General features: G+C 42.0%; 1 protein-coding gene across 2 annotated transcripts in view; it reads left to right on the forward strand.

Moving 5' to 3' along the window:
• Positions 1 to 12,500, forward strand: part of LOC138051492 (uncharacterized) — an 82,147-nt gene that overhangs the window by 46,536 nt on the left and 23,111 nt on the right. For both annotated transcript variants that reach the window (XM_068897702.1, XM_068897701.1), the window contains 9 exons: positions 137 to 381; positions 951 to 1,136; positions 1,942 to 2,112; positions 5,629 to 5,799; positions 6,249 to 6,398; positions 6,602 to 7,171; positions 8,377 to 8,397; positions 9,863 to 10,009; positions 10,758 to 11,318. In XM_068897702.1, the coding sequence (XP_068753803.1) occupies positions 137 to 381; positions 951 to 1,136; positions 1,942 to 2,112; positions 5,629 to 5,799; positions 6,249 to 6,398; positions 6,602 to 7,171; positions 8,377 to 8,397; positions 9,863 to 10,009; positions 10,758 to 11,318 (2,222 nt within the window). The remainder of the gene's footprint in view (positions 1 to 136; positions 382 to 950; positions 1,137 to 1,941; positions 2,113 to 5,628; positions 5,800 to 6,248; positions 6,399 to 6,601; positions 7,172 to 8,376; positions 8,398 to 9,862; positions 10,010 to 10,757; positions 11,319 to 12,500) is intronic.

Here is a 12,500-nt window from a genome sequence, read left to right on the forward strand (position 1 = left end):
CCTTGACAAATCTTGAATAAACAACTTCTGTTGTCCAGGATATCTTCTTAAAATAGTACTTAAGTGTTAAACAACACATTGTTTAATGTTGGGACGGAGCTTTAATTTAAACTGGCTAATTGTATTTGAACTTCAGGTGTGCGCGTGAAACACAGAGAAAGGGCTGGATCACGTTTGGCATGCAAAATTATGGCGAGTGTCTTTCCGGTGATAGAGCCGCTGACACTTACTTCGAAGAAGGCGAACAACTGCTTTTTATGGCGCAAACTCAGCCAAAACCGTTGCTCGGTTGCGTGGATAATGAGATGAATCAGTGTGCGGGAAACAATTTGGAATGTGCTGGACAGGATAATTCAAACTATGTGTATTCATTGAGCGATGGTAGGTTTATTTTCTTGCTAATCAGTCCGTTGCTATTTGAAAGGATGAAATACATAATATCAAGGATTTTGGAAAAGTTTCACATAAAGCGTCTTTCATTTAAAGATTGCAAGGAACACCTGTACAACCCATGTCAATTTTTATTTTAGCTTCTATGCAGAGGGCGTCCATGTTTAAAACTTTGCGGAAGTAGTCGCATTTACTTTACATCTCCATGGAAACTATTTTCCTTGAAGTTGACTTAGCCTCGCTTTGAATATGAGACTAGAGTGAGTTCAAATATGGCTGATCTCAGGATGTCTTAGGGTTTGCAGTGGTTCTTTTGGTGATTTGCTAAAAGGTCTCGCCCTTCTTTTTGAGGCAAGGGAAGTGTTGTAACATTTTCGCGCACATTTTTGTGGGCTGTAGACCCGGAATCTGGTTGCCTAATTCGATTGTTTCCGTCTTTTTTCCCAAACGGTTTGAAAAAGTTCAACAAGGACGGCACGACAGATCTTCCCTCGTTAGAAAAGTTTCGACTAATTGGCCCGGAATTCTCCTCAATAAACCCTTACATGTTTGTCTTGCAGTGAAAGCTGTCCAAGGCAACTACACCGAGTGGAGTGAGTGGAGCGATTGTTCCACGTCTTGTGGGCCTGGAGAGAAGTTTCGAACAAGGAACTGCACCAATCCCCCTCCTGCGTTTGGTGGTATGGATTGTTCGTTTATTGGTATGGACAGAGATGTGCAAAAGTGCGAGAAAAGGCCATGCGCAAGTGAGTATTAAGAATTAAATTTGAAGCTTTGGCTTTAATAAAGCTAATTCACACGACTCGTTAGAATACCATGTAACATTAGGGACCTTTAGATCGGAGCACGAGGGCCTACGATTGCGAGTTTTCCGTACTGAGCATGCGCATAAGGTTTGGAGGCCGACATTTTTCGAAGTGCGCGTGCTCAGAACGGAAAACTCGTACTCGTCGTCGTCGTCGTTCTCCGATCTAAAGGTCCCTGATTAAAAGTGCAGTCGAGAAGTTGTAGCCATCTAATTTTTTTCTCAGAAAAAATATTAGTCCCAACTCACTGGATCAAATAACTGAATAGGACTACCAGAATCAAATTCAACGAGTGATCAGAACGGTTCTTCAACCCGGAATCTCCGGATCGTAAGGCAAACTTCCTAACCGCGGGGCCGCTTTGCCTAGCTTGTAGTTTTCGAATTGTGTGAGAAAAAAGTAACATAGTCGAGGTTCGGGAGATAATTTGCATTCGTCTCTGTAAAAAATAAAGAAAACTACAAATCAGTATTTCCCCAGAACTTCGACTCTGAATTCCAAACTAACCTATTCGGATCCTCAACCAGGTTTCAAATCCTAGGAGATGCAAATTCGAGCTGACAAATCCATGCAGTTGGTCGTCAGATTTGAGATTTAAATCTGGAAAAGCTACATGTACATCCATTAGTCGTGCTGTAAATTTGGCGCCCTGAACCCGCTACTCCGATTCTTTTTCTTAAGCATACGATGACTCGCGAAGTCTTTGAACTTCCTTTAGCGTTTTATACTGGTGTTTGTTTTCCAGTTGACGGTAACTGGAATGCCTGGAGCAACTGGAGCGAATGCTCTGCAACGTGTGGACACGGTACGGTGCGGAGGACACGCACGTGCGACAGCCCGAAAGCCGCCAATAACGGGAGACCATGCGCCGGTGAAGGACACGAGACAGCGGAGTGCCGCATGACGCCATGCCCTCGTAAGTCTCATCTCTACCTTATTAAACCAAGCTATTGTCTTAGTTGGGAGCTTTTTTTTTCATTTCTTATTATTTCTCACTACTCAAAGGCATATGATTATGCTGAATAAACCCTGTATTGTTCTGTTCACCAACATGCGCTGTGACGTCAGATGCAAACCATCAATATATCCTTACTCCCCAGCTTAAAAATTAGCCGAAAGTAATTTGCCTCGGTCATTATCAAGTAATTATGAAAAAAATATATTAACATATATTTAAAGAGAGAAAAACGATGGGGAAAAAGTATGTAAAAAGTATGAAAGCCATTGGAAATGGGGGAGCGTTTAAAACAATAGAAACATGCATGCAAAAAGTCAAAGTGTAAAAAAGGGGGCGTTAAAAAGCGATAAAAACGTGCAGGAACTATTTAAAACCTTAGCACGATTTGAATCAGACTGTACATTGCAACTTGGTCTCAGTTCATTAATAAAAAACATTCTATTGTTTTGACGGCCCCTCCCCCTCCCCCGTTTACAAAAGCTTTTATATTCATACTTTTACCCCATTTTGTTTCTCTCTCTTTAAATAAATGTTCATATTTTACTCTCATACTTACTTGATAATGCCCGAAGCAGGGCCAAAACGTCGCTTTTTCTTAAAAACCCTTACTGTTAATTTACAGATTGGATTATTAGTATTACTGTTAATGTTGGAATTATTATATTTCGGTTTTAATTTATACTATAGAGCACTCAGTCCGCCTTTTTTGTCTATTGTTTAAAAAAATGAACTCACGGATAAACACTAACTTGTAAAAACGAGCGTTCTACGGTCTTTTTCAAGTGTTCCGTTCTTTTATCGTTCGTTTTCATAAGGAATTGCGTCTGTTTGTAAACTCCGCGAAGAATAGTACACAGTATTTTAGCAGCTTCTCTTTCGCGTTTTCCGTTAAGTTAAAAGGAGGAGCCTCAGCGATGTGTGAGTAGCAGCTAAGTTTTAATCGGTCGTTTTTACTCGTGGATATATCCACGAGTTTTGGTGAGGTTCTTTATGCAAATGTGTCACTCCTGCGTAACCGGAAGTTCGATCTGATTAGCCAATCCGGATGGAAAATCACAACACCTCTTAGAAAGCTGTGACTTCCTGTTCGCTTGGTTGTGCGCCGCCATTGCTGTTTGTGGCTTTTATACTTAAGTGTTTGAGCACCTTACGCTGCATTTAGATGCAAGAGACTGAATAATTAGAGAAATGGCGTCATTCGAAGGTGAAGCAAAAGATTCTGAACAAGTACACAATGGTTCAACATTAATTGTGCACCGCCTTTCTCTCACGAACTCGTAGACTTTAATGCATGTCGAAATTGAATCGACAGACACATGGTGAGAAGACAGTCTCTGTCGATCCCCTAAGCTCACGGGATTAATAAATTCCATTTGGAAGGTGACTACCATTTGGAGAGGGACATCGAAACTATCAAAGGATACCAATTATGTTTATCAAGGCTATCACGAAGTTCAGAATCTGTAAGCTAATGAATGAGTCATCAAAGCCACATGAATCCAACTTGAACAACATCACAGACATGAAAAACAGTGAGGCAACCAAGCAACCCATGCTTCCAGACACTAGTACTTGTGTGGCGGACCATAATGACGAACTGTCGAAAGACTCGGTCATTGATTATGTAAGGAAACTGATGAGGAATCCGTATCAATCTCCTGCGATAGACAGCAAGGGCTGCGGGGCAGAGAACCTTCCAGAATTCCTTTATACAAGAAGACGTCGAGCTTGTTTTATAAAGACAGGGTACATGTAATTAGAAGGTGTATTGTGCATTATTTAAAGAAGAACGAACTGAGCTTGTCTGAGTTGAGAAAGTGTTTATCTCTTGCTTTTGGAAAACAATATTATATTGCAGTAAGGATGTCTAAACCTAGACCGCTACTCAGACGTAACAAATCGTCGAGAGTAGGAGATTCTAATTTTCATTAATTTGTTGATTACCCGCAGGACTCCTAAACACAAAAAAGACTGGTCAGTTCTATTGTGTATTCAAGATCAATCTGTTAATAAGCATTCAACAAAATTGAAGCAACAAAATAATAGTTATTGTCTATCAAGAGAAAAGCTATTGATATCAGGAGACAATGAATCGAACACAGGACATGTTGCTCATGGAACAACTACACACATAGTACTGAGAAGTCCTTCTATGGCACTGTTGCAGACTCAATTAGCTGAGAAAAGATTAAAGGCACTAGAATGTACCTCAGATGGTTCATGCTTCTTTTCTTCTGTTGCCCACCAGTTATATAGTGATCCTTCCTATCACATAAACGTGCATGCTGCTGGAGTTGAATACATCAGAAACAACCGTCAAAGATTTATTGGACCCATTACAGAGCAATTGTGGGTGTGTTGTTACAGCAACATACATGGTGTGATGCACTTATTGTGAAAGCAGTTTCCGATGCATTAAATGTTACAAGTTATACGTATAAATGAATCTATTGAGGGGTGGGCAACAGTAACTGGTATTAGTCCTATCAGCAGACAGCATTATAATGACAATATTTCAGGTTATGAAATCAGCAGTGTTACCAATGTCAACAATTATTCAGAGGTAATAATCCATTAATTTTAACCATGGCCAAAAATTGTGTGAGTGTCAGTAATAATTTTTACAAAGCAGTGGCAAAAGGAGCTTATATGAGAGAATTTATCGAGCGAAAGAGACAAAATAAAGAGTTCAGGGAAAAGAAAAACATTGAAGCAGCAAGGGAATATGAAAAGAAAACATTTCATAAGGGTAAACCTTCCAATTCAGAACATATCAGAGAACTAAACAGAACAGCACAGAACCATTTAAGGAAAGCTATGCAGAGATCTCAACTCTAAACCAAGCTGAAATTTGTCAAGGTCAAGACTCTCTTAGACATGCCATGCCAAAAGTGATTCAGTCTTTTCAGGATAAGATAACACATGGCCCTGAATATATATGCACTTGCTGTGATCACTTATGGTTCAGATCATCTGTCTCTAAGTGTAACAGTATCAAATATAGTGATAAATATCCGCAAGGTTTGTAGGAGGAATGTATAAATGGCAGAAAAAGTGTTAATAGCACTGAATGGATCTGCTCTACTTGCCTAGGCTGATGACATTAACAATATGACCTGGCAACAAAAATCAGACCTTACTCAAAAAGACCCCGTCACCTGTGCTAGGAACTTTGAACACATGGTACAGCTCTTTACAAAGGATGTGTGAAAGAGTAATGTTATGCCAACTGGAGAAATAGTACACTTATTTTATACGGTTGAATTCCAGCAAAGGGGGTCACCTCACATACATGCCTTATTTTGGGTATCTGGTTGCATATGAGAGCACCCGTGCTGTTACACAATTATCCAGCTCTTACATGACACTGACTAATGCATAAAGAAAACTTCAGCCTGCCAATTTTTAAACAATCGTGGTAACTCTCATATCCACGAGTAACGACAGTGGCACTTTGATTCTTGTTCTTTTCAGTGAATGGCGATTGGTCCTCCTGGACTTCATGGAGCCCTTGTTCTGTCACTTGTGGTAACGGCCGACAAGAACGCATGCGTAAATGTAACGCCCCAGTTCCGGAGTATGGTGGTAAATTCTGCGAGGGACCCGCTCGCGAATTCCACAATTGCGAAGAGGATGATTGCCCAGGTAAATGAATCATTGGTTTAGCTAATTAAATACATTATGGTAATCTGCCTAAATCGCGGGTTTTTGTGTAACGTCGAGCTGAAGTCATAATGAGGCGAATGTTTGGCTTCAGTCAATGGAACATTCGAGCAGCGCAAATGGAATAATTGCTTTGTTTTAATTCTTCTTTTTTCCTCTTTTGTCGAAGAGACCTTAGTTGCTACCGAAAATATTTGAACTTAAGCAACGTTTGCCGCAGTCTTTTTCTATTTCAAACTTAGGTGCAGTCGCTGTCCTGTGATCGGTCGACCAACGCGAAATTCCCCCCCCCCCCCCCCCTTGGCTGTTAGGTCTTTGGATTAGAACAGCACCGCTCACTTCAGTGGCATCTTTCCTCCGATATGGCTTCTGTGATGAAACCAAATTCAACCTCGACTATTATAATAACATGTGATTCTTTCACTATTCAGGTTTTTGGAGCGACTGGTCTGCTTGGAGTGCTTGTTCCAAGACTTGTGGAGCAGGAGGAAGGCGTGACAGGACTCGAACATGCCAAGGAGGAGCCACGTGTGTGGGTTCAGCACAGGACATTGAAGTCTGTAAAGTGCAGGATTGCCCAGGTATTTGATGGACGAGCGTGACATAATGGTTTGATTAATCTACTAAACAGCGTGACACAGTTGTTTACGTGACACCCCCTTTGTTAACGGTGTGTCTGGCTCTTGAAATGTAACATACGAAAGTTGTTTCACGAATAGTATTTGAAGAGGTTAGACCTTTTTGTTACTTAAAGTATCTTTTCGTTGTTTATTTTTCTGCTTAGTTTGCCACAAGTCCGTAGACCTTACTTTCATTTTGGACGCTTCTGGAACAATAGACGACGCGCAATGGAAACTGAGCAAGGACTTTGTACAAGGAGTCAGCAACGGCTTCCGCCTTGCCTCCAATGGCACTCGAATCTCAATCGTCACATATTCAACCTTACCACACGTTGAGAGACGATTCGACGAATTTAACCGAAATGGGAAACTGGCTAGCTTCCTTGAGTCCATGTCTCAACCGCGTGGTGACACGCGCACAGACCGCGCCCTAAGAGTCGTGCGTGACCAAGTGATTGTCTCGGGAGCTGGAGCACGCAGTTTCACTCCAAAGGCTATTGTCATTGTGACAGATGGTGGTGACAAGCATGACACCACTGCAAAGTACGCTGAACAACGTGCGCGCGAACTCAAGGATATGGATGGGGCTACAATCGTAGCTTTAGGAGTGGGGAATAAGGTCGATCAGTACGAGCTCAGACAGTTGGCGTCGGATCCAGATCACGCGTTTTTGGTGGCGTCGTATGATGACATAATTGGTTACGTCAAATCTGCGGCTGACGCGGTTTGTACGGGTGAGTGAAGAAAATAATTTTTAGGGGTGCTTCTATTAATGTTAAACGCTGATACAACTTAAGACTTGATTGCCTGAGTGAGTAACATCTTTGCAATTAAGTCTCTAGCGCGCAAACGAAAGAAAAATGTGATAAAATAAGCTGGACTTTTTCAGCCTTGCTTGCATCTGCTTATGTTGCTTTAGGGAGCAGGGAAGGCGCAGTAGTGAGAGCACTCCCTTCCCACCAATGCGACCCGGGTTCGATTCCCGAGACTTAACTTCACATGTGGGATGAGTTCGTTGGTTCTGTTCTCTACTCCGAGAGATTTTTCTCCGGGTACTTCGGTTGTCTTTTCTCCTCAAAAGCTAGCCTACGATTTTATCTGAGTTCATTTCATTTGATTGATTTCTGTACAATGTCACCAGTTAGCAATTAGTGCCCAGCGCTAAATAGGAGGTTTTCACGTGACGTCATCGCCGCCATGCTGGTGAACGAAAATAAGAAATCTCTCATGAGCTTCTTTTGTTCGTCCACCAGAAGTCGTACATTTCTCTTTCGTTATTGGTGTCTCTAGAAGTTGGTTGAAAACGTCCTATACAGTTGACAAGTAAATAAAGTTCATGATTATTCTTTATTATTATCTTACTGCTATGAACTTTCTAACTTCTATTTCATTTCCATTCCGCTGTTCAAATATATGAAACTTCATATATTCTCAAATCATTTCAAGGCAAAAGAATAATCGTTGGAATTTATCGGAGCAGCAATGCTTCTACGATATGTTTAGTCCACTGAATCCAGAATGATTTTTTTAAAAGCCTCTCTGAGCATAATTAAAATCAACAACAAACGCAAAGCAAAGTCCGGGTTCGGGTCCTGGCCGGGAACATTGTGTTGTGTTCTTGGGCAAGACACTTAACTCTCACGGTGCTTCTTTCCACCCAGGTGTATAAATGGGTACCAGCCAAAATGCTGGGGGTAACCCTGCGATGGCATAGCATCTCATCCAGGGGGGGGAGTAGAAATACTCCTAGTCGCTTCATGCTAATGAAACCGGAGATAAGTGCCGGCCTGATGTGCCTTCTGGCTCGTACGCAGAGATTTACTCTCCCCAAGCCCATCGATCCCGCATCAACTGCTGAGAGCGCGATTTATGTATTCACCAGTGTTGGTCTTTTCATTGAGTAACCAACTTCATTCGTTTTCTTTTTCTCTTTTTGTAGCAAAACCCCCGCCGCCGCCACGTGAGTATTTTGAAATGTATTTCAAGTAAATAGCTTGAGGCCCAGGCAAACGACTTCGGCATTTTCTCCAACATCCGTTCGATTTTGTTGAACAGTGATGTTGGAACCGTTTGTCCGCCTCTTTCAACCGTATTGACACATGTTAAAGTGAGGTTAAATGAGTTTGAAAGCGTTTAAACTTTGCTTCAACAACCATTCTATATTTCTTCTGTTTTCGCCTATGTTGAATGAAGTTGAAGCCGTTTCCAAACCCCCCCCCCCCCCACCCCCCCACACACACACACACCGTCTTTCAACATTGTTTGGGTATGCGCGTGCGCACTAATCGGTCTCTCAATGACGTATCCATGTCCGTATCCATAATAACAACCGCGGCTTCAGCCTGAGACTAGGGACTTTACGATCTACGACGGCGACGTTGATGAAAACGTCACCTCAAAATATAACTTTGCTCTATCGTAAGTTTCTCGCCGTTAGGTCATCTCGTTCGCGTCGTACAATGTGGGTGAAGTGTCCTAGAAATAAACTGGCACGAGCGGTTTGGGGGTAAAAATAGACAATGAAAGATTCACATTTAAATGCTCGCGTTATCGTCAAAACCAGAAATTTGGTGATTTCAGGTCGTTGTTGTGCAGAGAACCGCACGAATTTGTGCTAAAATGCGTGCCACGCGTGCAGCACGATTACTTTTTCTCTTTTAACCAATGATATTGCTGTTTCGAGGCGTTCTCGTTGACGACCGCGTCGTAAATCGTAAAGTCCCTACTGAATACCGGGCCTCTCGTGAAGCTGTTGATGATGTGTTGAAAGCATTTGTCCTCCTCAGCAACAGGCATCATCGTTCAACAAAATTGAACGGATGTTGAAGTAAATGTGAAAGCCGTTTGCCCAGGCCTTTGCAATTTCAATATATCACCTGTTACATTAATTTTGTTCACATCTTAAACTGCCCTTGTTTTCATGACAGCATTTTTGCATTGATTTATATTTGCTTTTCGCCAGAAACAAAACAAAAGGAACAAGGGCTACTGACTAAAAAAAGGAATAAATCCTCCCCTTCCGCGTGACACAATCCCTTTTAAGGCTCGGCTATATAACGGAGTTGAAAGCTGGAAAAACGTTTTGTGCAACAAATGGATATTCTTGTTTTCTTTTCATTTTTTCGCACTTTAATTTGGATCTCTTGATGATTGAAAATTGAAAAAAAAAAGAAATACTGATCATTATTCATCAAACTAAGGAAATGCTGTGTTTGTCACTTGATTTTCATCAGCATCGCACAGTCACCGGCTTGCTGCAGCCTCGTCCGTTATTGTTTAAAAAATGGCTTTAAATGTGCTTGCGTATCTTACCTTCCTTGTTTTTACGTTTCACGTGTGAAGGTCGTTTGTGTTTGCGCTAACACTTGTGCTTCCTTTGTGAGTCAAGCTTTGTAGTCAAGGTCCGTGTTTGTTTTTCCACACAGCCCGCTGGGGAGCGTGGACTGCATGGAGTCCGTGCATGAAAACGTGCGGAACTGGTGTTAGCTTAAGATCACGTGAATGCCTGACCGGAGCCAACTGCAGGGGATCTGGTACCGAGACGAAAAAGTGCAAGATTCAGGATTGTCCATGTAAGTGGCGAAGCATAAAACAGAGCACAACCTGATATGTATGTTTGTGCGACCAGCTGGAATGCCGAGAACAGCTAAGGGACGCGTTGATTTGAGCTTTCTACTCGTGTTGGCAAAATATTGAATTTTGAAGAAATCGGTCCTCTATATTTTCGTTTTTTTTTTCTTCAATTAGGTGATGGAAGTGTCAGATGAACTCTCTTCAGGCCTAAAATGTCCCGTTAATAGACGTTCAACCCATTCTTACTAAGACTGCGTTTTTCGACAGTCAAGTTAACTGCAAAATGTTTTCGACAAAGAGACTTGAACCGCGGTTTTATTAAACAAGAGCCGACGTCTGATTAGATTATCGCCCGAAGAGTATTAAGCATCACTCCTATCACCTGAGTTTGCTAGTGTTTTAGTTTGGCTTTGAAGGGATTTTCAATCGAGTGCCGTTGCGCCAAAACAAAGTAATTAATTACGCCAATCACAGCAGATGCAGACAACCTAAAGAACCAATCACAACGTAAAACAAAAACGTGTAGCCGTCTCTAAGCGCGGGAAAACAAGTCGACGCATGCTACAATTGTTTTTCACGCCTTTTGTCTCGGATTGGCTAAGAATGTGGCGCGAAATTTGTTAACCGATCACGAAGCATAGCAATACGAAATAAAAAAGATGGCAAAATCAGTTCCGATTCTCAATCGTCTCAGTTATCTGGTTGCAGATTGGAACGAACTAACCAACCGTCCTTTCGTGTTTATAGCTTGCCAGATATCCACAGACTTGGCGTTCGTTCTTCCCGTCTCCTCGAAAATCAATGACACCGAGTGGCGTGAGGTACAGAACTTCGTCAAGGGCATCGCGAACGCCTACAATATATCTTACCAGGGTACCCACGTGGGCGTCTTGTCCTACTCGTCCCAGGCAACCATGGAAATGAAATTTAACCGGTACTTTTACGCCTCAGACGTGTTGAATGCCATCGACAATATTTACCCGGAAGCTGAGAGCTATAAAGGCACTCGCATGGATGACGCATTGGAAATAGCCAACTACGAGTTATTTACTCCCACGGGAGGCTCGCGTGAGCAGATCGCCAAGGTGATGATTGTGTTAGTCTCAGATCCTGTGGCCGATGCCAAAAGCCGAGTGATTTTGAGAAGACTTAGGTACGGTGGAGTATCGCCTGTAGCCATCGGAGTGGGTAGCAACGTCAAAAATGACGATCTGTTGAAGATCGCTGATGCCAACCACACGTTTTCCGTGGGCTCTTACAATGATCTGGTGACTGTGGCCGAGAAGGTCGTGAAAAGCGCCTGTGAAGGTGTGTTTCTACAAAAATGGTTACAACACCATTACTATGCCTATGTAACGGCATTTTCACAGATCAAGCTATTTTTAGACGAGTTCTTAAATACGATTTGGCTTGCACAGGAGGCCATTACCCGGTGCCTCCATCTTCCATATCAACCCTCTGAGTATCTGTCTATTTTTAGAAGCACCTCGCCGGGGGGCTTTAGTGGCTGTTTTCACAATAGCCAATCATAAGAGACCTATGGTCAGCCATTTATTACGTCACATACGCATGTGACGTATGTGAACAAATTCACGTATGTTTTCAGTCACATACCTCAACTATGTCAAAATATAGTACTTCTAAATTTAGAAAGATACGGGAAAGGGGTGACCGTTCTCAATCCCGTAGCTAATAATTTTTCGTGCAAGACTTGTGATAAGCTGAAAAGGTCTGGTTTCCTGGGAAGATCTATCTTAAAAAGCTCGATCTGTAAAGACGCCGTTCCACAAATACAAACAGGGAGTTTAAGAAACCACGACGGCTACGGTGACGAAAACGTCACTTCAAAATATGATTATTCTATCGTGTTTAAATTATTCAATATGGGCGAAGTGTCTTAAAACTGGATTGGTACGGACCGATTTGAAGTTAGACGTTTTGACGTTGTCGTCAAAACCTGAAATCTGGTCATTTCACGTAGTAGTTTCGATGAGTACGGGAGAGAAATGTTCAAAATAGCGTGCCGCACGTGCAGCACGATCATTTTGTTTCTTTCAACCAATAATATTGCTGCTTTTTGGCTTTGTCTTTGCCGTAGCCGTCATCGTCGTCGTTTCTTAAACTCCCGAATAAATTGTAGGCTCCTAGACATAAGCTACTGCTTTAATACAGCCCCCTTCTAGTTGTTAACAAGTTGATAACGCAGTTGGTTTTGTTTGGATTTGTTCACAGAGAATATGAGGTAAGTGAAAGAACTCCTGTTCTCCATGATAATTATTTGAAATCGATTTTTATATCGCGCCTGCGCTGTGAAGGTAATTTTGCTCAGCTGTTACCATGACCGCACGGTCTACTTTCACACTTTCACACTAACTGACCAATAAGACCTCGTTTTTGAAATAACCACCCAGTATGACACGGAGCTCATGATAGATTTCAAGTTTTATCAGAAATAACACACAAACAGCGGTGACAAACATCAGATATAAA

Source organism: Montipora capricornis, chromosome 6 (genome assembly GCF_036669925.1).
Source record: "Montipora capricornis isolate CH-2021 chromosome 6, ASM3666992v2, whole genome shotgun sequence".
Lineage (NCBI taxonomy): Eukaryota > Metazoa > Cnidaria > Anthozoa > Scleractinia > Acroporidae > Montipora > Montipora capricornis.